This window comes from Coloeus monedula (genome assembly GCF_965178545.1).
Source record: "Coloeus monedula genome assembly, chromosome: 11".
NCBI classification, from domain to species: Eukaryota; Metazoa; Chordata; class Aves; order Passeriformes; family Corvidae; genus Coloeus; species Coloeus monedula.
The window spans coordinates 5549301-5575731 of record NC_138791.1 but is presented as its reverse complement, the minus strand read 5'-3'; the positions used below and the strand labels follow the sequence as shown (position 1 = coordinate 5575731).

The 26431-nt window shown below is 46.5% G+C and overlaps 1 protein-coding gene across 1 annotated transcript; it reads right to left on the bottom strand.

Moving 5' to 3' along the window:
* Nucleotides 1–37: 37 nt before the first annotated feature.
* On the bottom strand, nt 38–26369 carry NT5DC2 (5'-nucleotidase domain containing 2). The gene is made up of 14 exons (XM_082288879.1): nt 26018–26369; nt 18634–18818; nt 17832–17906; nt 15956–16011; nt 14179–14272; nt 10557–10685; nt 6751–6811; nt 6386–6488; nt 5799–5900; nt 4476–4557; nt 1732–1818; nt 1154–1294; nt 860–924; nt 38–404 (listed from the first exon to the last, which is right to left on the bottom strand). Exons 1-14 carry the CDS (start codon nt 26259–26261, stop codon nt 143–145), a joined length of 1686 nt encoding a protein of 561 aa, XP_082145005.1. The 5' UTR covers nt 26262–26369; the 3' UTR covers nt 38–142.
* Nucleotides 26370–26431: the final 62 nt, after the last annotated feature.

Genomic DNA, 26431 nt, shown 5'->3' with positions numbered 1-26431 from the left:
TGAAGGGAGAAAATAAACACACCATCTACACACATACTCAAGTGTCAAACGCCCTTTAGTGGTAGACAGAGGTGCTGCCGGCCGAGTGGCCCGGCCCCACTCCAGCCCCGGCTGTGCTGCTGCCGCCTGCAGTACCTGCCCTTCACCGGATGTGCACCATCTCCTCCAAGAAGGGGGTTTTCATGCAGCCCGTGCAGAGCTGATCCATCCAGAGCGGAGCCTCGTGCTGCAGAGGGGTGCGCCGGGGGTAGAAGGTGAAATTCACGTCGTAATTGAGCAGGCAGCTGATGGAAGCCATGTAGATGTCAGAGAAACGCACCAGCCGGCGGGAGAAGTACGTGGGATTGTGGAAGGTGCGGAAGATGCTGCCAAACTGGGGGTTGAACAGGTTCTTCGTCAGAGACCTGAGAAAGAGATGGTGCTCTGTAGATAAAACTGTGGTCACAGATTCTTCCCATTCCCTTAGCCCTGGGCCACCCCACTCCCCGAGCATTAGGGGATGACCCCAAGTACCCAGGCCCCAAGCTGTGATGCAGACCAGTCCCTGTGCAGTGAGATGGATGAATATTCAGAGCACTCCTACTCTACCTGTTATGGGCAGTGGCAGAAGCTGCAGTAGCAGACAGCCCACCAACTCCTCCCAACACCCCCCTTTCCCACCCTGCCTTCAAACCAGTCCAACCTCCCAGGCTGCAGGACTGCACTGCTGCATGCCCCCCACCCAGAGGCAGGTGACACCAGGCAGGACCAGAGTCCAACAGCTGCAATACCATTGTCCCCAAAGCAGGTTACAAAATGGACCCAATGCAGGCCTGGGAGCCCCTAAGACATCTCACATGTGAGGGGGGAAAATGCTCACCTGATCTCCTGCCGTTCCTTCATCCACTCCAGCAATACTTGCTTTGACTCTGCATCCTGATACATCTGCAAAGGCAGCAGCAGAAAGCACGACATCCATCAGTCCTGCAGGCCACACCTCAGCTCCCTGCAATTTCTACTGTAACTCACAAACCCAGAGCCCACTGCACCAGGAGGACGAGATATTTCTGAGAACCAGGCAAGATGGTACATCCCCTCATCCCTGTAGCTAAACCCAAAATTCAGACTCAGAAGGCAGCATAGAACCTGTCCTGCTCATGCAGGAGCTGTTTACCTGCATTCTCTCCAGCAGCCCTGTCAGAGCCTGCTGCCAGGTCAGGGAGTGCATGTACTGCTCCGTGTTTATGATCCGGATCTCCGTCTCCAGTTCAGGAACGATGGCTCCAGTCCTCCAGCCATGACGCAGCATGAGGTCCTGGAGGTCAGGGTGAAAAAACAACCAAGAATTCAACATAAAGACTGAAAGCCAAACACAACCCCAGTTCCTAGAAGAGTGGGTTTGTTCCCATTTTGGATTCTCAGGGGACAGCCATCCATGGCCCATGCCAGTAACAACCATCTCCTGGTCACCAGGATCAGTTGCATGAAGCACCTAGAAAGGTGGGATCAATACCAACTGCTCTCAAATGCACAGAGTTTACCCACAGGAAGTACTTCAGGAACCCTTTCTCCAGTGCCTGCCTCTGTCTGACAGCAGTGGGGAAGCCTGTGTGTCCTGTGGGGGGGGACAGCCAGCACAGCACAGCCCTGAGCTCTCAGAGCAGGCCCTGCCTTATCTCCAGCCCAGCTTCAGCCACAGCAGCCATGGGGGATTGCTCCCACCTCGCTGGAGAGCAGAGACATTCCACTCACCGCAAGGTCACTGTACAGATGGTCACCAAAGTAGAGCACCTTGGATCCACGCCAGCCCGTCAGCCTCAGGAAATCAAAGAGGTTGCCCTGCAAGTGACAAGAGCACAGAGTGAAACGTGGGTAGAGGCCACCTCACCACATGCAGGTCTGAGCAGTCTCATGGGATGTCAACCTGCTCTCTGCCCCACCATCTACACCCAGAGGTTTCTGTCCTTCGCCACCTCACTTCACTTTCTTCCCATGTGACAATCCCCTGTACATTCCTCAGCTTTTTTAATGCTAGAGGAAACAACAAAAACTCTTCCAAAGAGTTTTTGCAAACAGGGAATTCAGGGGAAATTCTGTGGTCTAGGGCACAGCAAATCAAGAAGACAACATGTTTTAAAAAGGCAATAAAAGGAGGCAGTTTAGAGGCCAAGAGACACCTAAATTAGAAAAGCCTGAGGATGGGCAAAGAGAACCCAAGGTGTTCTGGGTTTAGAAGTTGTTAGTCTCAGGTGATAATGATTTCACCTCACAGTATGCACTGAGCACTGCCAGGCAAGGCTTTTGGAGGCAGGAGCTGTTCTACATCCCTGATGCCCATCCCCACCCCAAAGTTTAACAACACCCACATGTCCACAGGAATTGTTTAATCAAGCCAAAGAACCAGGCAGCCTGCACAGATTCACTGCTGAGTAAAACAAACCAAACCCCAATGCACCAGCTAAAGCACAGCACCAAGCAGCTTTCAAGACTTTCCAAACATCCATACGTGCACAGAAGGCACTTCAGGGCCTACCCTTCCATCTCCACACAAGTTTTCCACATGAGTCATGAAAACAAAACCCACTAGGGAAGGAAAAGGCCTCATCAATGCCAGCACAAGCAGTCAGTGCAAACCCACGAGCCACTCAGCAGCAACCCCTCCAGCCAGACTCCAGTGGCAGGACAGAGCCAGCACCCCCAAGCACCAGCCTGGCCAGAAAGCCCCCAAACACAAGGCAGCCCCCACAGCAGCCACTGGCAGCTGGCTCTATGCACAGCTAAGGCTGCCAGAACCAGGGTGCTGGGTCTTCTGTTCCTGCAGCATCCCTGGAGCTGAGTAGACCTCCCTTAACAGCACAGAAACACAGGACCAGGCAGCCTCTGCACTTCCTGGACACACAGGAAGCCAGGAAGAGCAAGGAAATGGAGCACAGCCTTAGAAGGAGGACAGTTCTCTGCTGTGCTCCAGTCACCTCAAACAGCAGTGGACCTGACAGCCAGGAGACTTGTGCTTGGAGCTCCACAGAGCCACAGACCTGTTCTGAGACCTCCAGGTCCTGCCCTCCTTTCCCCTGAGATCACAGACCAGGAGAGGGGCAGGAGCACAGATTTGGCACATACAGAAAATACCACGTCTGTTGGAACAGAGGGACTAGAGGTCATTGTACTTCAGCTTCCCACTCCCTAGGGCAAAACACCAGTCCCTGAGGTCCTATTCATGGGACACCCACAGCAAAAAACTGCCATCCAGCCCTGCTTCAGGGCACAGAACAGCTCAGAAGCCTCTGGCAACACCACCAGCACACTAACATGTGGTCCATGGCCACTAACACTTGCCAGAAAGAAGCATATTGTGGCACTTCAAGAAACCAAAAATCCTGGAGACAGGGTGGGCTACAACCAGGATACACACTCTGTCACATCCTAAGAACCACAGTTAGGCAACAACCTTAATGCAGTCAGATAAACATCATGGTGGGGAAGAACTGGAGAGGAGCCCAAAATCCTACTCAGCCCACTTTCTTACCTCATCTTTTCCCTTCCTCAGTGCACCATTCACTTGGGTGAGCAACCTGTGGCCACAAGATGTTGCTGGGTCAGGAGCAGGATTTAATTCAGCAATAAACTCCATGGGTGAGGCATGCCTTTTCTCATGAGGGAGCTGCCACTGGGAATGAGCTTTACTTGCATGTTCCCAGCTCCTAGCTCCTGGCAGAGTGCGGGACACTAGCCCAGCACTTTGGCAAACCCACCAGACAAGAGGCTTCCCAATAGCACTACTCGAGGACATGACCTACTTTGCTCCCACAGGTCAGGTCCCAGCTACTTGACCACAATCTCACTAACAGTTTCTTCCCACGGGATTGGACAGCTCAAATAACCAAGAACAAACTGTCCTAAAGCCAGAGGCAACTTGTCCCAGCGGACAGACCAGCTGTAAGGACAACACCCAGGGCAGCAATTTCACCAGAGCTGCAGCTCATCCTTCGGACATGCTGCTCCTTCCAGAAGGGGAGAGTTGGACCCAGGCTTTGTATCCTCTTTCATGCTTTGTACCCTATTTGATCACCCTTGTTTCTTTATTCCCTTCTACACAAGTCCACCTTTTCCAACCTTATGGAGAACAATTTGGAGTGAGGTGTGGAAGATCTTTGCACACACAACAGGTTTCAGAGAGCTGTGCCTTCTTAGCCTCAACTACCACACTCTTGGGAGCCCAACCAGGACAAGAGTTTCAGGACCAGGACATCAGAAGAGCTGAGGGAAAGGTTCACAATTGGCCATGCTGGACAATGTCAGAGCAGAGCTCCCAAGGTGAAGGTTCATTCTACATGGGGGCAGAGGACATTCACTGGCCCCTCCCACAGATGCAGAGGATGTTTCCCTACCACCCCATCTCACACTTTTTCCAGTGATTTCCAAAACTGAAGGCATGTTTTAAGTCCCCACCATTTCAGACTCCTGCTTCACACCCTTTATGTACCCATTCACTTTACCTCTTTGTAGATCTTTCCCTTCTCCAGCTGGTTTATTTTGTCCCACTGCAGTGAGCCTTTATCATCCAGTTTTCGAAAAGGTCTGGGGAAAAAAAAAGGGGGAGATGTCAACTTCTTTTGATTTTTGATGATTGTTACCCAGCAACCAGAACATTTGAATCACAAAACTTGTTTACCTATGTAACAACTTGAAATAAAAGCTCTACATGAGTTCTAAGTGACCTTCTGGGCTTTTTGCACTATTTTCTCAGGGGAAGAGAAAGTGTGAAAAGGAAATATCTTTTCAAAATGCTTCCATTGACTGTAACCATTTCATGCCAAAATTCCTAACAATTCTTCTTGCTTTCACATACAGAGAGGAGGAAAATAACCATAATGACTCCCTCTGAAATGCCAAGGCCAAGAAGGCTTTGACATGAAATGCTTTGTGTGCTGTTCCATCCTAGCTATGCCCCAGCCCAACAGAGACCACAGAATTTCCTAATAGGATAGAGCAAGTCTGCAGAGAGAATGGAAAGCAGTCCCCATGCGGAGTTCAACAGGTGAACCAAGCTGTCTCCTGTTTTTCCTGAGGGCTTGCCATGACATCCTCCACTCCATGAGTGGATCTTAGGCACCAGGCAGCCATAGGTTTTATTTCCAAGAGGGCCAGATCATCATAGCTCCAGGCTGTGCTTGTAAAGCACTTCACCTGCAGCCCATGAAAAACCCTGTACCAGGCCAGCACAGCTTATAAAGCCATCCCATAGGTTTATTCCAGCATATGCCAATGGCCTGGGAAATGGGGGAGGAAAATACATACAAAGGAAAGGACAGACCAATCCCCCAACAAGTTCCTAAAGCAAAGAATCCAAAAAGCAACGTAAGGACAGCAGTCTGTCTATCAACTAGCCCTTTGGCATCTCCTAGCTGACCACAAAACCCAGCTGCCATGTACAAAGGCTTCCAGAGCTGCCAGTTTCCAAACAGCATGCATCCAGTAACTAAACAAGACCCCAAAAAACCTCAAAAAACAAACCACAGATACTTGCTGTGGGGAAGAAGAAAAGGAAAGATTTTGTCACACTCTCAAGACAAGAAACAGCTAGCTCTCATGCCAATTTCAGAAACACATTTTCTGCTTGGCTCTACACATTCTATCCATTTATTCCCAGACTGGTCACTTCTTGCCTCCTCAGAGAGTATCTGAGAGGACAGTGGAAGGCTGAATACTTCCTGGAGCTAGGCTATGCTTAGCAAACCACTGCTTTCTGGCAGGCCAAAGTAGCAGCTCCCTGAAGGGAGGGGCCCCAAGCCTGAGGCAGAACTGCCCTGGACACGTACTTCCGCCGGTCAGTGAAGAAGTTGGGCTTGTCCGCTTGCACAATGACCATGTCGAATAAGTCCCGCCAGTTCTTGCCAACCATGTGTTTCATTCCTTTGTCCCTAAGGGCAAAGGAACAGAAAAATTAACAGATCCAGTACTCTTTTTTCACCCAACACTGCATCTTTACAACAGTATGCCATAACTTCACTTTTATTTCAGTAACAGAGAAGAAAACAGAGATTTGTGAACCCCCCAAGGCTGTCTCATTGTATGAAGTATTGATGCTGTGCTTTGTTTCAAGCTGTCACACACTTTCTTCTGCACCACTGAAAGCCCAGGGAAGTCTGTGATGCAGCAAACACTGCTAGAGGCAATAGAAAGAGTCAGCTCTAATGTTGTGGCCAGCCACAGCCTTGTAACTTCTTCAAAAAGTGAGATAAATGCTGTGGGTACAACATTCATTACAAGCAGCTCCCAGAGAGCTCTCATGACTACTGCCACAAAACCCTGTCCCATACAAATTCCAGGTGCTCAGAGGAGGGAGCGCCCTGCACAGCTCTTGCTGTGCCATGGTGACCCATTGATGAGCAATAATGGTACTCACACAAAGCTAAAGGGACTGTTTGTGATGAGGAACAGTTTCTTCTTGTGGTTCACCAGGCGGTTTAACACAGCATAGATTTCATCCCCGTGCAGAATATACTTTTCTGTATCAGAACGAAACACACAGCATCAATCAGGACACTTTGGCATAAGTCATGACCACACTTCTAATCAAACCAAACCAAACCTAACCTAGCCCCTATACCACTAAGGATAGAAAAGGTCTGAGTTAGATCCACCTCAGGTGGGCAGTCAATGAACCATCATGGTGACAAAGTGGCCCTCTTCATACCCATCAGTCCTATCTAAAGAGAACGACTGAGGAAGTGACAAGTGAGTTTGGCACCAGAGCTCTATTTAACTCACCCATATCCTTTTCAATCCATTTGTACATCACTCCTTTCACATGAACATCTCTAATTGCATCCTAAAGAAAAAGGTAGGGGAAAAAAGTTTCAGTTTTATACATGGCATTCCTGTTTCCCAGCATGCAAACCTACTGCCACCACTGAAGACCAAGGCAGTAATGATACATGCCCTCCTTGCTGAATGGACAAAAACTCCATCACTGCCAAGCAGCAAAGCTTGCCCAGCAAGGCTGACCAAGATGCCAAAAGAAGAACAGGGTGGCTGGCTCAGCTGATGCAGTGTAAGGGGGAAAACCTCAAAACTTATCTGTGAAAGCACAAGTTCCTTCCTGCTCTTGGAAGGAACGAGCATGTTACCCCACTGGTTCCAAGGCAATAGACTGTGCCACTCCAAAACTATTTCCTGTCCCAAAACTGTACTGCCTCAGGCACTAGCTGGCTTTTCTTCCTCCCTGCGCCTGTGGAAGTTCTGCCAAATGTGACCCAAAGGATAAGAGCGTGGCTGGGGTGAACAGCAGCAGAGGACAGCATCTGTGATTCCAAGTTGCTCCCCACAAGCCAAGGAGGGCACAGCTCCTAGCCCTGGGTGACCAGTGTGCACAGAAAGAGCAGAAGCTCCCACTAGGAGGGTGGCACAAAACACAGCTGGGAAGGGAGCAAGTTAAAACAGATGTTGTCAATGGCATCCAAATATCCTCTATTTTCCAGGCCAGAAGCCAAGATACAACACATTTTTGGACACACCCAACTGAGATTCTGCCCAAGTCTCCATCCAGCAAGATATGCCAGACACACAGAACCGTCTCCAGAGCAGCAACACAGTTTGCAGTGTTTGCACATGCAAATGCTTGTTTGAGCAGCACTGTTTTCACCCCTGATAATTGACACAGGTAAACAAATGCTGCCTTTCCCCAGGACCCTTAAATCCCTGTTACACTGTGTGTGCCCCTTCAGGAGCTGCCCTTTCAGACTGAGCCCCACACTCACCACTGACATCACTACAGCGACACCTGGAACACAGTCACCTGATCTCATGGCAGTGCTGGGGAAACCTCCTCATGACCCCAAAAACCATTTCCTTCAGAGCTGGAGAGAACCACAATTTACAGCTTAAATGGGGATGATGAAGGTGGAGGCATTACCACTTCAAAATGGAGTTTTAGGAGCTTCTTTCCACCATGTGGATTTGAAGGGCAAAAAGGCAGAGATCACATCTCATTGCCTTACTGGAAAGAATCTGAACAGAGAGCAGGAGCTCTAACAAGAAAACAACTTTCTCTTAACCAGCACTGTCACTAAAAACAAGCAAAACTTCGGATTTGTGTCAAAACTACCTTTGCAGAGAAGAAAGATTTCAGTGTGCTCTTTCCCTAAACCCCTGCCCTCCAAAAAACAAAAGAAGAAAAGAAAAAAAAAAAAGGCAAACTATAATGTTTCTGCAGGTAAAATCTTGGAGGCTTGGTAGGTGCCAAACAGGGCTCAAAAAAATGCCTCCAAAGGGAAGCAGGGTAAACTGTACATTCTTACTCTCAAATATGAAGTGACCAAACTGGTGTGACAGGACTACTTTAATTACATGTCAGCTTCAGCCTTTACCATGTGTTCTGGTTTGACCAAATCTAGAAATATATCCCCTGAGAGAAGGCAGGCTACAACCAGCCCTCCCCCACCAGGTTCAGGGAAAAAAAAAATTTTCCTTGAAGGAAAGTGAAAGAGATAAAAACTATTTATTTAACAAACACACAGGAAAAGGGATAATGATGCTAAATAATAAAACCTCTTGATCTGCTGAGAGAAACCTGGGAAAATTTCAGAGTCCTTCCATAGATCTCTCTTTCCCCCTCCTTGGAGCTGGGACAGGGTGGTGGGCCCACCTCCAGGGCCAAGGCCTCGGTGGAAAGTCCTCCCAATGTATTCTGATGTTGAAACAGTCCAGCAGAGAGAAAAGGGAAAAAATGAAGTTCCAGGAAAACAAAAGTTCAACTCTCCAAAGGAAAAGGAGCTGGGGGAAAAAAACTGCTGAAAGCTGGCTGGAAAGGAAAAGCAAACCGGGCGCTTCCCTTCCCTCTCGCTCTCCTGCCACAGCTGAAAAAAAAGTCTCTATCTCTGTGTGACCTTGAACAAGCTGCAAACTGCTTTGAAAAAGTTTTACTCAGTTTTTCCTTCCCCCTCTCAGGATCAGTTTAAAGGCATAGAAAGGCACGAAATTTAATTTCTGGGCATAGGGCAGCGATATGGGATACACATCATAAAGTCACCCCAAGACACCATGCCCCAGGGTCAGCCCTTTTGACTCAGTGCAGTGCCTGTAGCACTTAACCTGCTCCCAAACACACAGGCTGCATCAGCATTACCACCAAGAGTTACAGCAGTGTGTCAGGTTAAGCCAGTGCTGTCCTAACAGCTGGGCTGTGCAATTCCTCTGGGACACCTGTCTGCAAGCACAGAAGGATCTCTGTGCTCATGTTCACAAAGCATTTCTTTGCACTCGAATTTGGGTACTGCGAAAGGATAAGTTTTGCAAAAATGTTTGTTTATTCCCATTGTACAGGAAAAAAGCAGGAATTCCTCTGGTGAGACCACATGATGGTCCCTAGTTTCAATATAGATTTCAGGCATTGCCACAGATTTTCTGTCATAGCTCTCTTTGCCTACTTCAGTTGCTCCTCAGGGACGACCACATTCTCCACCAAAAGGAAAAAGCCAGGATTAGCACCCAGGAGTCTGAGGGCTGGACCACACCAGTTGCCCTGTATTGAACATTTATCATCTATGGCAACCATCCCCCTGCTCTCAAGATTTCAATTAGGAACATGTCCATTTTGATCTCCAAAGAAGGTTCAGAAGAGACTCTTCGCAAAAAGCCTCAGGAATCAGCTGTATCCCCTCTTCCAATTTTCCCCACTCTAAGAGCAAAACCAACATCCAACACCCACAAAACATGTTAAGGTCTTTTGGGAAATGGGCTGGCACGTTCCTATCAAGCACCAACAGAAGATCAGGACACGCAGCTGACAGGTGGATCCGTATCACAAAGCAGCAGCACAGACATGGAGCTCCATTTCCCCATGGAGCCCCACTTCCCTCTGAACAGCAGTGGGTGAGCCTAAGATTCCCACAACGTACAAATCAAAAACCCTACTCCATGGAAAAATGAATGCAATAAGGAAAATGTGTTGTCTGTCAGTGTAAGTCAGCCAGAGCAGCAATCTCAAGCACTTAGTCTTGCCTACAGCATTAACTGAGAAGTCAAAGAGCCCCAGCAATGCTGATAATCCCACACAGCCCTTTCAAGTGCCACTTAACACCTTGGAGTAAACGACTCATGAAAGCTACAGCCACCCACTGGAAAACATCTCCAAAGGATCAGACTACCCTGCAGCTGCAAGGAGTAGAGGACTCTCAGAGCAGGCAAGGACAGGTGTTTTACAACAATCACTGTATTAAGTAAACTGTTTGGTTGTCTTTGAAAAATGAGATACTAAGGAAAACAGTTTAAAAGCCTGCAGAACCAGAAAACATTTACACAAGCTGTGTGACATATCTCCCATGGAAGGACCTTCAGCTTAAGCAGCCTAGGCTCTCCTGCACGAGATATACCAGCAACACCAGCTCTGTAGTACAGACAGAACCCAAACATGCTCTGAAAACACAGCTTTGAATATTCCCTGGTAATGCTTTCATCTAAAGGGACAACAGAGCTGTCATATCAAGCTGGTCACTGCCAGCCCCTCGGGTTTGGGTGCTGCAGAGCTCACAGCTCTGATGTGGTGTGAGCTGTGGGGCAGTTGACATTTCACTTACAGATATGTCCTTGTAGAGATGCACCTGGTCAAACTCAATGCCATGAGTGATGAAGTAATCAATGACTGAAGAGAGCAGTGTCATTTCAGGAAGAGAAAAAATGTCCATAAACTGCTTAAGTGATGGACCCTGGAAAGCAAAAAACAAAAGGGAGACATTAAACCAAAAATACTGGGGAAAAAAAATAGCAAAGCCAACAAGCAAACTCATATCACCCAGCATCATCTGAAATATGTTCCGGGCTAACAAAAAGAAAAACACTGGTGTGGGAAGTCCCAGCCACTCAGCCAGTAGCCCTCACTTCTCCACCAAAACACTAACCTTGAAGAAAGAGAGGTGTCTCCCTCACATAAATCATTGAACAAACCCAGCATCTTTAATACCACAGGGTGAAGATGGAGGAAGCAGGAAGTCAGTCCCAGACATTTTTATTTCATCCTCTGCTTCCCACTTGGACTCTTGGCATTAATAAGGGTGCCAACAGACAAAGCTCTGCTACAGCAGCAGACAAGGGCCTTGCTGAAGATGTCCCTTTGCTCATCTGAGCCAGGCTGTGACACAGGGCATCAAAGCTGCTCAAACCACGTTCCAGTGAGGTTTCACAAGGCAGTGTAAGAATCACTCCAACAAGCTATTTGTCAATGCCTGTCTGTCACTACAGAAAACCCAGAGGAAAACCAGCTCCAGCCCACCCAGCAGTCAAGTGGAAATGGACAATTAAATCCTGACCAAGGAATAACTTCCCTTGCATTAGGGAAAGTTGCAGCTCTCACACACATCAATCACAAACCTATCAGCAGGCCAAGAGCCAACTTTGGCTCCAGAGAGAGCTTCCAATAAAATGAACTTTGCTTATTCTGTATGTACCACCTGTGCAGAGGACTGCAGTGAGTCTCACTTGCAAGATGAAGCTGGGATCAATTTTTTCATCTGCCATCGATAAAGTTCCAGACCAGATATGGGGACAGTTACTAAGGCCCCATATAGGGAAAGCACACAGACCTCCCATGAACCTGATCATCAGCAGTGCCCTGGCAATCCAGTTCCATCCTGCCTGTGCATGTGCCTGAGCAATCCAGGACTGACAGCTGCGAAGTTGCAATGCTGTAGGATAATACTGGCCCACTTCAGAAAGCATTTATTAGAGCTGTGTGAAAGACAGACATGAAAGCAGCATCCAGAAAACCACAGAAGGTGCAGATGGTGGAAGCTGACAGGGCCCCTGCTGCCTAATGACAAAAGTGTGGCCCTGTCATGCCAGGATGTAACAAGAGAACATCTCCCATTTAGTCTGGTTGGGTAAGGGTGGCACAAGACCAGCCCTCTGCAGCCCTATCTAAAGGCAATACAAATGGGGGTCAAAAGGGCAAAGGAACAACAGACAGCATTTTGCCTGAGGTGCATTACCAAAAAATGCTGCAATCCAAAGCATTTGCTGGTGTGCTGAGGGTTATACAATTTCCATCCACCCAGCAAAGGACAATTTCACCTACAGAAGACAGCACAAAGGGCCACATACCACACATGGTGGTGCTGCTTAGGGATACTCTGAATCCTCCCAGCACTTCTGTCCATTTTGAAGTCTGGTTACTAAGGGAATATTTCTCCCATAGCAAAACCAAAAGTTCCTGCAAACAGCCTTCACCTTTTTTCCTGTTCAGAGATTCTGGGAAAGAAGCAAGAGGGACAAAAGCAGTTCCTACTGAAATAACTAGGTACAGGATTTAGCAGAGCAATGTCCTACCTTTCAAGAGGAGAGACAAGTAAATGTTCAGTGTTAACAGCAAAGATTTACCTTGTCAGCTCTGATTTCATTTTTGAGCCTGTGCCATTTTCCTAGAAGGCAAATCCAACCTCTCCCAATTCCCTTTAGTGGCCTTGAATTCCCTAGGCATAGTGACAGGAGCCATGATGAAAATTGGACTGTGCTTTCAGAATGTTACATCTGCTTTCTCCACAACACTCATGAGTTCTCCACCCTCGTTACAGGCCATCACATGTAAAGCCACCCCAGCTGCAGTGTCTAACCCTGGGCAAGATCTGTGCCCATCTACTGCAGGTGTTGGGATGCAGCTGTTCACACGCTCCTGCTAACAGAGAATCAGGAAAACCCCTAAGGGAGAGTATTTACACACTTCAGCCGTATCAGTCCCACTTCTCTTGTTGCCTGTTAGCAACCTTCCTGTTGCCCATACAGCAACATCAGCATGGCAGGCTAAGAACAAATCCAAGACCCCTATTAAAGGCTCACTCCTCACCAGTTCATTGCACTTGCTCACACCAGCAGTCACATTAACCCTTGCTTCATCTTTCTCACTAATGTGGGAAAATATGTCCCACTTAGTGGCAGAGGTTGAGCAGACATTGCTGAATGCAAATATCATTAGTTGTAAATACTTTCTTTCTCTTTGGGATCCACCTATTAGTTCATGGAGTCTATCACATTACTAGGAGAGGAGATTCACCTCTTCACAAAGACTAAGCTGGTATCCCTTCTTCTGTGGCCAGATGTTACATCAAATTTTTCAATACCAACTACAGGAAAGAAGAAAGCACCTGGTAAGCAGCACCTCAGCATGAGCACCTGGTCCTACAGAAGGCCACAACTTGAAGCAGGTTTCATGTTCACAATTATTTAAAAAGAAAGGTGAAATCATCTCAAGTTTGGCAGGAGTGAGGAGAGTTGCACAGGAGGAGGCTAATCGAGGGCAGTTTACAGACAGATACCAAATTCTAAACAGAAATGTCCTATTTCAAAGCTGGAAACGTCATTGAGCTATAAACAGAGTATATACTTATTCAGAAAGCAACTACTAAGACTAATTGTTCCCAAGAGAAAAAGAGAAAAATCAAGAAGTGACCTTGCTGGAGACTTCATAGAGCAGACTCACAGGGGTATTACCATAGGAAATGTGCCCTTCTCCTTCCAGCTTCCCCTAAGGCACCAGAACTAAGGAAAGAAACAAAGCAGTTCTGGGAGAAGGGATGTGAAGGGTCCTGCTTGGCCACTGCACTACATGAGACACTCAAGGAAGAAAAATCTCTCCTAACTTCCTCTAGTTCAGGCAACCAAAGGATTTTTACAGCTCCTACAGACAGAATGTCAGTACTTTACTACCCCCTACACTCATGGATGACAACCCTATTAATAATACCCCCTGAGCAGTTCTGAAGGAGTGTGGAGGGGGCAATCCTTTACATGAAGGGGAAAAAACCGTACCCAAAACCAAAGAGAGAAAGAAAGGCATTGCAAGCACCCTACAGCTACACACAGAGACCCCCTCCCGAATAGCTCACTGCAAACAGGAGCACTGCAGGCTGCCCCGGTAGCTTCAGAGCTAGATTTGGCCAGGGAACAAGCAGGGAACATCTCCCTATCAGTCTTCAAAGCCATTCAGCTCTAGGCCAATAGCCCCGGTATTTAGAAATGCTTTGCAGATGTCTTTCAGATGCTAAACTGCTAAATAACCTCTGGGGCATATTCCCACTAGAACAAAAACACACACTGCAGCTCACTAGGGACCGAGCCTTTCCAAGGGAGGCTGCAGTCATTTACATGCGCATACAATTCCCTCTGTTTTCCAAGCTGTTCAAAGAGCTGTAAGCCAAGGGCTTACAATACCTTGCCATAGAAGTCACTCATCTGGTACAGGGGGATGTGCTGGGTACCACCGTAGAGTTCGATCACCTCTTCATCAGGCACCGGTTTGAGCCCTCTAGACACAAAACAACACAGTTTGTCAAAAATCACCAGTCTGCACAGTGCTACAAACAGTAGAGAAAACCAGGATGGGGCAAACAGGCTCTTTTTTAAAATCTCACTAATTCCTCTTGCCCAAAAGAGACAGGCAGAGAGCCTGACAGCTCTAAAGATTCACATAAAATCTTTCCCAAGACATTCTTCAGATAACTTGTTTGCTCCTACAAGTTGAGGGGCTTTATCCACATTCCAGCAGAGTCCAGCCAGAGGCTTCTCTCTGCTGTCAATCTGCAGACAGGACTGCCCCACCAAATCAGCCCCACGACCTGACTTGGGCAGCACTGGGTAACTAACTTGGTTTGGAGATGTTGCTTCCATGAGGTACATCACTTTTAATGAAAAGGTATAGAAAAAGGGTTTGCTCAAAGTGGGGTTTCCTTCTTATTCAGTTTTCCTAAAGAGAACAAGATCTTGACTAAGACCATTCAACAGAGAAAGCTGTTTTTCCCCAAAACACCAAAACCAGAGGTATGGCTGAGCTGTGCAGTTCATAACACCAGGTTATCTGGCTGCTGCAGGTTTTGCCTCTTGCACAACTTTGATGACTCTTTGCTCAAGCAGTCAGCAACTTTCCCTTTCTCCTTTTCTACTCAGTTATGATACAGCATCTAAGAAGTTAAGTGTTGCCTCAGTTGTGCTCAAAAGCAAAGGATAGTTTAGAAGGACACTCCAAAAAAGAGTTACTAAAGGACACTAGGGGAAAAAAAAAATTAAATGTGTTTTCACTAAAAATCTCTTTATGAAGCTGAAGTAAAATATGGAGCAGTACAAACCCTCTGTTCCCCTCAACCCCCCAAGCTGGCACTCAGAGAAGCCAATTCTCTCTGATTATGAAACTCCCTTCTTAATATTCTTAGAGTGTTTACTGAAGCTTAACAGCAAAAGGGCAGAGATCAAGAAAAAAAACCACACTGGCTTCCATGCTCAGGAAATACAACATAGGATTTACAGAAGCTTCGCTACTGCTATCTATAAATTACCACATCTTACACACCAATCCTACTCTTCGGGGCAAGGTGTTTTCTGTCTCCAGTCTCACAACTCTTTGGAGGAAAATTTCCTCTGCACTGTTTCAGCCACTTATTCCAAAGCACACCCAGCTCTTCTTGAAGAGCTAAAGGAAAAATAGGACCACCTAGGTCTCAAAGTGAGCCCAGATTTTGATGCATTATTACTTTATTGGCATGTCTGTGTTGCTTTAAGATGTAATTTGCACACCCAGACCACTTTCCAAGGCACAGCAGAGCACTCCTACCTGGAGAAGACAGGCCCATGTGTGAACCACATACAGAGGAGCCCTTTCCTAGTGGCTCTGTTTGCTCTCAGGTGCTAACCCAGCCATGCTGTAGCTGCAGCTCAGACACCACACAGTGTACGTGACCAGATGTGCTATTAACCATTACAAAAAGCTCCAGGTCTTCCCACCCACACTTGGCTTGAAATGCTTGAGAAAAAATAACTCCCTGCAATTATATGCCAGGTAAGCATTTGAAGCAAGAGCAAACAGGATGAGCCAGACAAGACTGTGCTCTGCTCAGGAAAGAAATATAACAACACATGCTATGAACATACACTCAGATGTAGAAAACCACCATGGCATATATGAGCTTTTAGAACATGATTTTCAGAACTGACAGACCTATATGCCGTCCCCAGCTGGACATAATGGAAAGCATCGATCTTCATGAGAAGACTCTGTGATAAGGGAGAGATATTTACTGTTAGCATTGGGTTACTGTTAAAATTTTACACTGAAGCCTTATTAAAGTTTAAAGTTCCACACAAATGACACTCAGAAAATAAAGTTCAGTATGAACATCCCACATCTATGTACTTTAGGCAGCACTTATTCTCCAGGTACTTTTAGACACACTTATTCATACTGTGATTTTTTATTGGCCTCTCTGGGAAAAGACCATCTTTCTATGAGCCAAAGTGTGTTACATCCCTGTTCGTAGACAGGGATGCAGTTGAAAAACAGGGACAACAATGTTTCTGTGACTCAAGTCAGTCTATTCTTACCTCCCTTCCAAGAAAACACACATTCCAAAGGAGCTTTGTGTGCACAAGAGATCTATTTCTCCCCACATTTATCCTAAGCAGAACTAAATGGGCAAGTTTTAGTTGAGCACAGCTGCACCCAGTCATTTTCCTCACACAAGAGCTCTCCCCTCCCCAGTAGAAGACATTGAAGGAAAGATGTTCAGGAGCACACCAGGCTGGTAACATTAGAGCTTTCTTTGCATTTTTACTATCAGACTCCCCTAATCATGAGTCATCCCTTCTCCTCCATCCATCATTCTGAAGCTGTAACACAAGTCCTTGGGCATGGAAAGCAGCCTCACACTAAACCCACATCACTCTGCAGCTTGCACAAGGAACACAGCATCAAACTTCTTTCATCAGGATACCATATCAGTGCATCTTGCTACACTGTGGGCAGACCTCCCAGTAATCTGTGAGGAGTGCAGGCAAATATGCTGAAAGTTTTACTTAGACAGGCACAACCCAGATTTCTGTGTGGTTTACAAACTCTGATCCTGAGAAAAGAGAGTTCTCTACTTTCTACTCACTCAAAGGGTGCTTTGCTTGGCCAAGCCACTCGCCTGTGCTTCTCAGATATACCAGCCAAAGATTTAAACAGAGAAAGAACCTTCCGTTTCCCACAGATCTACTTCTTGTTTTGTAAGGCCAGAGGCGTGAGTGGTCTGCTGCCATGCTGTCATCACAGTTAGGACAAAAGACAGAAAATCTCTGTAGTTTTTTCCTTCATTCTCTTTTTTCCCTCCTGCTGGAGAACAGCACACTCATTCCAGCCTACACTGCCTGCTTCCCTGAATTTGCTCAAACTCAACGTAAGAGAAAGCTACACCAGTGAAGCAACTTTCTCTGCTGTGCTCCCACCTGACTGCCTGGCTGCAGCAGCCAGCATGACATCACTGGGCATCAGTTTTCAGGGAATCAGTCCAAAGCACTGAAAAGGGTTAAAGCTAATGCCTGCACTCTGCTTGCCTGTGTTCCTAAGAAGCATGCATCTCAAGTAGCTTGGATCTTATTCCAGGCAGTCCTATTATTCGGGGTAGGGGGTGGGGAAGGCTTCCTAAAGCATTCTCCTGACAAGTCATTTCTATTATTAGAGGAAGACATTATGCCTCTGCTCCTGGCAAGTACTTGTAGATGCAGGATTGAGTTTTGCTGTTTAAATTTCCTGAAAGACAGAAACAATCACACAAACAAGCTCAGTTTTCTATTAATTAGCCTGTGGAACGAACTGACTTTTAAATTGGCTAGGCTGTTTACCAGAGGCCTTTGCTAGAATGTCCCATTCTGCTGGAGGTCAGGCTGGCACAATAAACATCTTTCCTTGGGGAAGAACCCAAGCAGTCTAAAGCACAGCCACACAGACTCACTGGTAATTTGGTGATAGATGTTATTGCAAGCAATGATGAAGAATTTCCACTAAAAATGTAACAGTAGAAGACAAAGCCCAGGAGAGTGAACTTTGTACAGCTTACCTTTTGTACATCATAGTGAAGCCCACGTATGGCAAACCCTGGAATGTAGTCATACTTCCCAAGCCCTTCTGGATACTGGGAAGACAAACAGTGACATCATTAGAGCATAAGCACTGGATAATTAACAAAATCATTTCACCTGTTGAGCTTGTTTAGTGCTGCCTGATTTTGCCCTTTTAACAAAGAAAATGGATGAATGGAGTAAGACAAAGGATCAAGATATCCAAAACTAGTTTGTCTCATGTAAGGGACAGTAGTGAAAAGCCATCAGATTCACAGAGGCAGTGAGGACACTTCTTGTAAGCTCCACTCAATGCATATATTTGGCAGCTTGGCACTGCAGAGCGCCTCTAAACAGAAACACATGATGAGAAAAAATGCACAGAGCAGTCACCCATTGCAAACAGGGTGTCTGATCTGGGACATGTTCTAGGGCATCATCCCATCAACCAGCATGTGTCAAGTCCTTCACAGCTTCAGTGTTGGCCCATGGTTTATGCTTATTCACCATGTGCACCTCTAACCAGTAATACTGTAGGCATTATTTCCACAGTTGAGTACAACTGACCAGAGCTTTTCTAGACTAAGGCTCCCACTCCACATTTATAAAACCCCAGGAGTATACATCATGTTAAATTATCTCAAAGGAAATTAAGTCTACAATCAAAGATTGTGAAACATTAAATTTACCTCAATAAATCAAGTAATTGACATGCATGCACAATGCCTGCACAAGCATGTCTGGAGCATTGCAAAGACAGCAGCAAGCTTAATTGAGTGGAAACTCCTAGCACCTCATTACCTTGAATTGCTCTATTAGGATATTTCTGGCAGTGTTGAAAATCATGGAGTGTAGTAAATTAGAATACTGTGCTAATGTGTAATCATAGTCAAAGCCATAGATCTCCACATCTCCCAGACTGATCTCATTGTTAGCGTAGATGGCGGCAGGGTTGAGGAGATTGCAGACTCCTGGTGGAAGGAGATCTAAGAGAAGGGAAAGGGGAGAGGTTAGAGAAACTGAGACGATCACTGAAGTTTAGACGTTTTCTTCTGGACCTGACAGCAGCTGGAAATGCCACACAGCAGCAGCAAAGGAGCACAGAGCTGCTGCTGAAGGCTGCTGCCGTTAACTCACTCCAATAATCTCCCCGTGAAAAAACACTGTGAAACCTCTGGCTGCACCTGGAGATAATGCTCTCTATCCATCTGCACAGTAAGACTGACCTTTCATGTCAGGAAGCTGCAAAACAATGTCCCCTGGTCTCTGGCCTACATGAAGCAAAGCAAACCCGAGGTTTTGAAGTGTCAAATTTCTATCTCAGAGCAGCTGCAGCTTCTGCAGGCTTCAGTGTGAAAGGTAGCTGTGATAAATCACCAGAAAAACACACACCCCTCACTTAGAACTCGCACAAGCAAACAGGCTAACTCTCCTCTTGGAAAAGTCTAGATTACTCCAAATCAGAAATCTTGAGGTTTGTTTTTTGGCATTTTTTGTTTCTCACAGAGACAACCAGACTTCACAGAGAAACCCTGCAAGTACCACTAGGACTTTTAAAATTTTTGTATTAATGGGCAGGATAAAACAAGGTTTTGAACAAACACCAACATGTAAAAAGTAAGTTATGCTCCTGGAGCATGCAATGCTGATAGCAACAAGTTATCTGCTTTCCTCTGATAAACAGCTGTGGAAACAGCTCAGTCCTTGCACGTGGTTTGTCACTGCAAAGCAGGGTTACTGTTCAAGATGCTTGGGAATAGCACTGACCACTGAGAAAATGGGGTTAAGTGAGCAAGCAGCTGAACTACCTGTATATATACATATATATGTGTGTGTGCATATATATATATATATATATATGTGTGTGTGTGTGTGTGTGTGTGTGTATATATATCCCTTTCCAGAGCTAGTTCAGAGAGGAGAGCTTTTGCTCCACTGCAATGGGAGAGGCAGGAACAGATCTTCCCACAGGCTTCCCATTCCATGAGAACTGTCCCTTCCAAGAAAGAGTGATAAAAATAGTTCCTTGTAGTAGGTTGCCTGGTCACAACCACACTGGGGGACAGAGGGGAAGGAGACATTTTCTCCCTCCTCAAAGATGGGTAATTTTCTCTTTGAATGATAGAAAAAGTGCAGGCATTTTCCAGATTCTACTCAGCATCAGTGGGTAGGATTTTTTTCTTTTCCTACCTTAACTTTTGGCTTTTAGCAAGAATCCCTGTTCTTTAGTGCTTCCTTGCTATAAAACCAACTTCCATTTGTGTCTAGGACAAAAACCACATTATTAGAAAGAGATACCAGCCCTTCCCAAGGAAGATTTTGTCTGGAATTATACCAGAATTTAGGCAAAAGTCTTCAGTACATTTGTGAGCACTAATTCAGAGAGGTAACCAAAGAAATAGATTCAAATATTTCAAAATGTTTCTTTTTCAGGGGGAAAAAAAATCACTATGTTACAAAACATACCCATCCTTCTCTCCTAACTGACTTCCATTTGGCTTTCAAAGGAAATTCACCAAACCACGTGGAGAGGAACCACTAGAAAATAAAGCAGTATATTAAGGCAGGAGGGCTGACTTGCTGGCTACACGTCAGGAACAAAAGCTCTCTGTCAGTGCTCTGCTGGTGGCAAAGTTCCTGGAAGAAGCTTAGGAGAGCGGATGCATTCCAAGTACTTTCCACCGAGATTTTAAAAGATGGGAAATGTAAATAGGATTCAGATGATCACAACTTTAATCTTTTCATCATAAATGCTCTTTGCACCATAAACAAACAGAGCTCCACTTCCTGTCCTCACCTCCAGTCAACTTGTGGAAAGACCTTTTTCTAAACTTACATTGGGATTTGCTGGGTGTTATTTTTCTTCCTCGCAAGGAAAATGATGACACAACCTTAATCACATCTCAGGGGAAATGTGCAGGGCTTTCCTCTTCTACTAAAGCCCTTTTTTGTTTTTATGACAAATGCAACCAACTTGCTGCTACAGTTTCCCTATAGAGAAGTCAAGTTCTTCCAACATTCCCCTTTTGCTAACAGATTCAGGACAACACATTTTGATAGCCTGAGAGCATCACAAAATACCATTGCCTGAACCCCACCTCTCTTTTCACAGAAGACAAGAGAACCTTCTAGATTCAACCACACATACCAGCCACAACTTTTGCAAAAATACCATCAGGAAAAACTAAGGGAGCAGTAGGATTTTGTAACAAGGAGAGGGCAGTCTGAGCTTCACCAAGCAAGTCCTATCTGTGATCAGAAGCATAAGCAGTTACTGTGCCACAGCACGATTCATGAAGTACATTTAGACCCACTGAGTGAAGCAATGATCTCCCCTGCCAGCCTCAAATGTACAGAGCCTCTCTGCTGTCCTCTGACAGCCTCTTGCCCAGGTCATTTTTCCCCACCCATATTTCGTCAGTCACTTATATAGCATGTTCTCTCTTACCTCATGAGGGCTGAAAAAGGGTGCACACACCAGCCAAAATGATTTTCACACACAACGTGTTCCCTACATACCCTTCCCCAACCACCACACATCTCCTTGCTGTGTTTCCTACTACACATCACTCACAACTTGCAGCTTGCTCTGTCCACCCCATCATCCTACACTTTTAATTTACAGTAATTTCAAAGTCACTGCTCTTCCAGGAAGGAGGAAAGCTCCGAGGTCCAGTCTAGACATTCATGATGCATGTTTGTCTCAGTGTAAATGTCATTTTGCAGCACCCTCCTCAACAGAGCTGCAGGTCTCCATCTCCTCCTCAAACTCATGCAGTCTCCATGTAGGTTCCAACTACAGCAGGGAGAAGACACAAACTGGGAGCACTCACAAAATCAGTTTCAATACATGAGCCCAAAGATGCCTCAGGGTTACTAAGCCAGGTTCCAAGAAGCTTGGTTTGTGTTTGGTTTTGGTTTGCTTTTTTTGTGGAGTTTTGTTTGTTTGTTTTTCAAAGATAACCTCCTGGGTGGTTACCAATCCTGAGAGCTTAATCAAGTCCTGGGCTGCAGGCTTGGGCGCTGCTGCTCTGCTGACTTTCCACACATAATCTGCCAGGGATCTTTGTCTCAGATTTCCTGGCAATTGTCAAATCAAAACAAACAGACACCCACCAGAAGCTCATGAAGATGCCATTTTTCAAGAACGATAACTTCTGCTTTTCCTCTGCCAAGACACTGTAATGGATTGCTGGACAGATACAATAAATTAAAGAAAACAACTGCACAAAAAATGAAGAGCAGTTTTGATTATTAAAAAAGAGTAATAATCCCAACTACTCTTTCCATCTGGGTCCTAACTAGAAAGGCAGACAACATCACAGTTAGTCACTGCCTACTCAGCACTTCACCCAGGAAGTCTGATCTAAGGCAGAAGCAGCGTGAGCACATCTGAGGACAGTGTGGAAAAAGCCGCTCTTGCACTGGATGCAGCCCCAGGAATCTGCCTGCTTGCACAATTTGCTCCGGTTTGCAACTCCGACGGTTTTTAGGGAAGTATCTGCATGTCCACGGCACATGATGAAATTCAGCAGCAAAGGCAGACCACAAGAAAGCATGTTTGATCTTGTGCATCTTTCACACCTGGGTGTAAATGCAAAGTAAACACACATGTCCTTCGTTTTACCACTGAGAACTTGGACAGCTGCTTAAATCAGACTGTCTCCATGAGAGCACAGGTGTCTCTTCCCAGGCAATAACCCACATTGTTAGAAAGCAATAACCCTCAACCCCCAACAGGAGAGTAGAGATGGAAACAAAAGCAGGTAATTAACTGCGAGAAACCACTAGAGACACCATCTGGTCCCTTCTGATGTGAAAAACGCTCTGGGCAGGAGGTGCCAAGCATGGTTCCTGCTTTTCTGAGCTCCCGTGGTGCCAACAGCATCCTGCAGAAATGCTCCTGTTCTCTCAGCCTCAGATCCAGGATGTTAGTGAAGAATAATACATCAACAAGGCAACTCGCTCCCATCTCTCACACCCTTTGTACTCCCAGAAGTCCAACACAGCAGACATCTGTACTAATTTCTTTGTAAGAAAGGGAAAAGAAGGATACAGAGAAGCAGATGGCCATCATCCTCCATGTTCTTCATGAATCAAAAAGTTTCCCTTGTTCACAGGGAGTTGCTTTCTAAAGACAAACTGCCTGTTTTCCACTCTTCCCAGTACCCCTTTATCCTTCTGAAGTATTGTTTTGTGCCATTTCCTGCAAAGCACTCCCACCAGCCAAAGTAGATGCTTCTACCAATGGGGTAGGAAGGGAAAAATATTATCTAAAGACCAGTTAATTTCAGATGAACCATGTTAAAAGACCTTGAATTTACACCATTGTGCCTAAATATTTTGGGATTTCCTGCCAATGAAATCTACATTAACTAAAAGCAATATTAGAAAATATAATTTCATTCCAAAATTACATTTTTAAAATATACAAAGGCACTAGAGAAATGCTACAAGAGTTCTTCACAAGAAAAAATGGGTTATATCCAAAAAAGCAAAATTGGGAAGCTTACATAACTGGTCACTCTTCCAGTTCTGGCTGTTCTCACATTTAACCATGCTCAAGCTTGTCACTCAGAGGGAAGATGTTTGCAGATATTGTAAAGGTTCCCTAGGAAAGCTGAGTTAGTGTAGCCGCTGTTAACAGATTTGGAGCACCTAGGGAAAAACAAACACTTCCTCACAGCCAAAGCCTCACCGGCTTGGCAGTCCCCTTGCTTCAGAACTGGATGTTTCCTAGAGTGCAGGACTTCAAAGCTTACTGAGAGATCTTATCAGCCTTCCTTGACACTTATCAGATCAGAAAACAGCAAGTGTTGCTCAACTCCATCCCCCTGACTAATGTGAATGTACTTTTCCTTTTGCCAGAGGAAAAAAAAAAGCACAGTAACTGCCTCAAATTTTTACAGGTAACGAAATTTGGTGCTAAGAGTCATTGGGGATAATGAAGAGATATAGGAGGGATAATGAAGAGAATAGCTTCTCTTGAGTCAACACTGAGAAGAGATTTTACCTCAGAGGACACAGCTATGTTGTGCTGTCATTTGTGTCACCTCACTGAAGCCTGGCAGAGCACAGATGTGTTTACACAGAGTTGAGAACTTCTTGTGCCTGTGCTCTGGCCACCAAACCTGCACCTCCACTGAACTTTACTGCACAGAAGCTCATCCTGCACAGCCTGCCCTGTCCAACTCAGTCAGCATTTATCGTGCAAAAATGCGACAGTGCTCCGTGGATCCGGTCCTAAGCAAGGGCTGCTCTGAAAACACACAATAAATTCTCCTGGCAGAGACCTCTCATCAAACCAATGGCAATAACCGAGAACACAGGACAAAGGACTGCACAAAGGTGGCGTTTCAGAGGGGGAAGGAGAAGGAGAAGGTGCCATCAGAGGAGTCTGCCCAAACTCAATGCTAGGGAGTACTGAGAAGCCAAGCACAGACATTCACCTTCACATCAGAGTTAGAAATCAAGCATGAAGGAACAGACTGATGCCACATTTTGCACAACTGTTTAGTCATCAAAGCAACGATTAAAACCAACTTGGACCAACTCTGTCTCTTCCTAACAAGACTTGAATAACAGCACAGTCTTGAAATTTTAGTTTGGAGAGCTATTTATTAAACAAACGAGGGCCTTGTAACGAAGCCCTTATTCAACACATCTGATGGCCACCTGGAGGTTTGTGATGAGTCTGCTCTGTAACACTTGGGCTACTTCACCTGACTTCACTTTGCATTTACTCCTGCTGATTACTTCTCCACCTCATTTAAAAAGTGTATCTCTTGCATCCCAGAGTTATGCAAACACAAACTCCACAATCTATCACAAAGCAAACCGAGCATTTTGCCAAGAGACCATGACACATCCTATTGACACACATCTGCATTTATGGTTTCAATCCCATTATGGAAAAGAAAAAAATGCCTTTGAGGATATCAAGGTCCTAACAGCAATAGGAGCATTGCAAGTTGGAATTTCTTTCGAGCAGTAGGGCTAAAACCACAACTCGACCTTGGAGGGCGTTAGCAAAGCTCCAGTCCTCTGTCAGCACCCTCACTGCCTTCAACGGCGCTGGGAAAGAAGGGCTCATCCTGGAATGCAGCAGGCTGAGCACCTAATAGATCAGCAGACAATTCCCTTACATTTGTGCATCATGAAGGACTCGAGATTTTATGTCAAATCCAGTGTACTGGAAGGTGGGGGAGGAAGGAATGACAGACCTTGCCGATATCAGAACAGGGAGAGGGCTTTTCCAGATGCCTACAGCTGGCTGCCATCCTTATCCAAGCCCACAGGTAAATAAAAGCTAACGGAGAGTTCTGTAAGAGCAGGCACAAACTCACACTTCCTAGGTCTCTACAGTGCTTACCTTCAGCATTCTAAGAATCAAGAAACCAACAGGAAAAAGTTCCCTGCCCTCATGTCATTAAAGCTATTTATAGGAGAGTTTAATACAGTGGAGGTCTGCTGCTGCCAAAAAGACCACAATCCTGTTTTACACATAGACAGATTTGGCAAGCAGTCTGAGTTTTCTCTTTGCTTGCCAAGATTTCAAAGTACCCGACAGAGCCAGGTAACTTTTTGGTCAAAGAAGCAAAAACACACACACTCATGAGCAAAAGGTGTGTCACATGTGGAACACAAACTGAGCTCAGGACCAGGACACATCCTAGCAGCTGCAGCATCAGTCTTCTCCAGGCTCACCCTTGTGCCAGTTGTGACTTGGACTCGTCACCTCTTCACTCAGCATGCCCATCTATTTGTCCTAGTCCTACCGCGATTCCGTATGCCAGCCAACGGCAAACTGGAGAAAAAGGCAACAAGCCATTCATTTAGACCATTTGCCGTGACAATGCCCACGGTAAGAAGGCCAGTTATGAAAAGTCCCATACACCCTGCACGTCCTGAGACGCTGGGACCAGCCGGGGAATCTGCACAGAAGGAAACCCAGAATGGGGAGAGGAAGATCAAGATTTCAGTGAAATAAAACCATCCCAGAGAGTCATCATGGGCGATGGAAGATGTGGATGGGATCGCCGGGGAGAAAGGCTCCTAACCCGGCAGCTGCACAGCCCGGGGACATCCCCAGGGCTGCGGGGCGAGGAAAGGCACCGAAATGCAAAGAGAAATGAGAGAAAAAAAAGAATGGAAAGGCCGGCCCTGTACGTGGCAGCCCCCTTACCGTAGACCAGCTTCTTCATCTCGTGGTACCTGGCCCACAGGTAGGTCTTGGTGTCGGCGCCCTCGGCCGGGACGGGCTGGCTGCCGACTCTGCCGGGGGCCGCCGGGTGCTGCTCCCGGGGCTGCCCGTGCCCACCGTCGCCGGTGGCTTTGTGCCTGCAGCTCTGGCAGGACACGGCCACGGCGAGGAGCCGGGGGGCCGCGCCGCCGCCCCTCCGCAGCGCCGCCGAGCCCAGCGCCGCCATGGCCCCGCCGGACGCCGCAGCCTCGGGGCACCGCGCACAGCTGGGGCTGCTCCGCTCCGCTGCGCTCCGCTCCGCTGCCCGGCCCGCGGCCGCACCGCCGGGCGGCCAATCCCCGGTGCGAGGGGCCGGGCCGGGCCGCGTCCCGCCCAGAGGGGCCGGGCAAGGGCGGC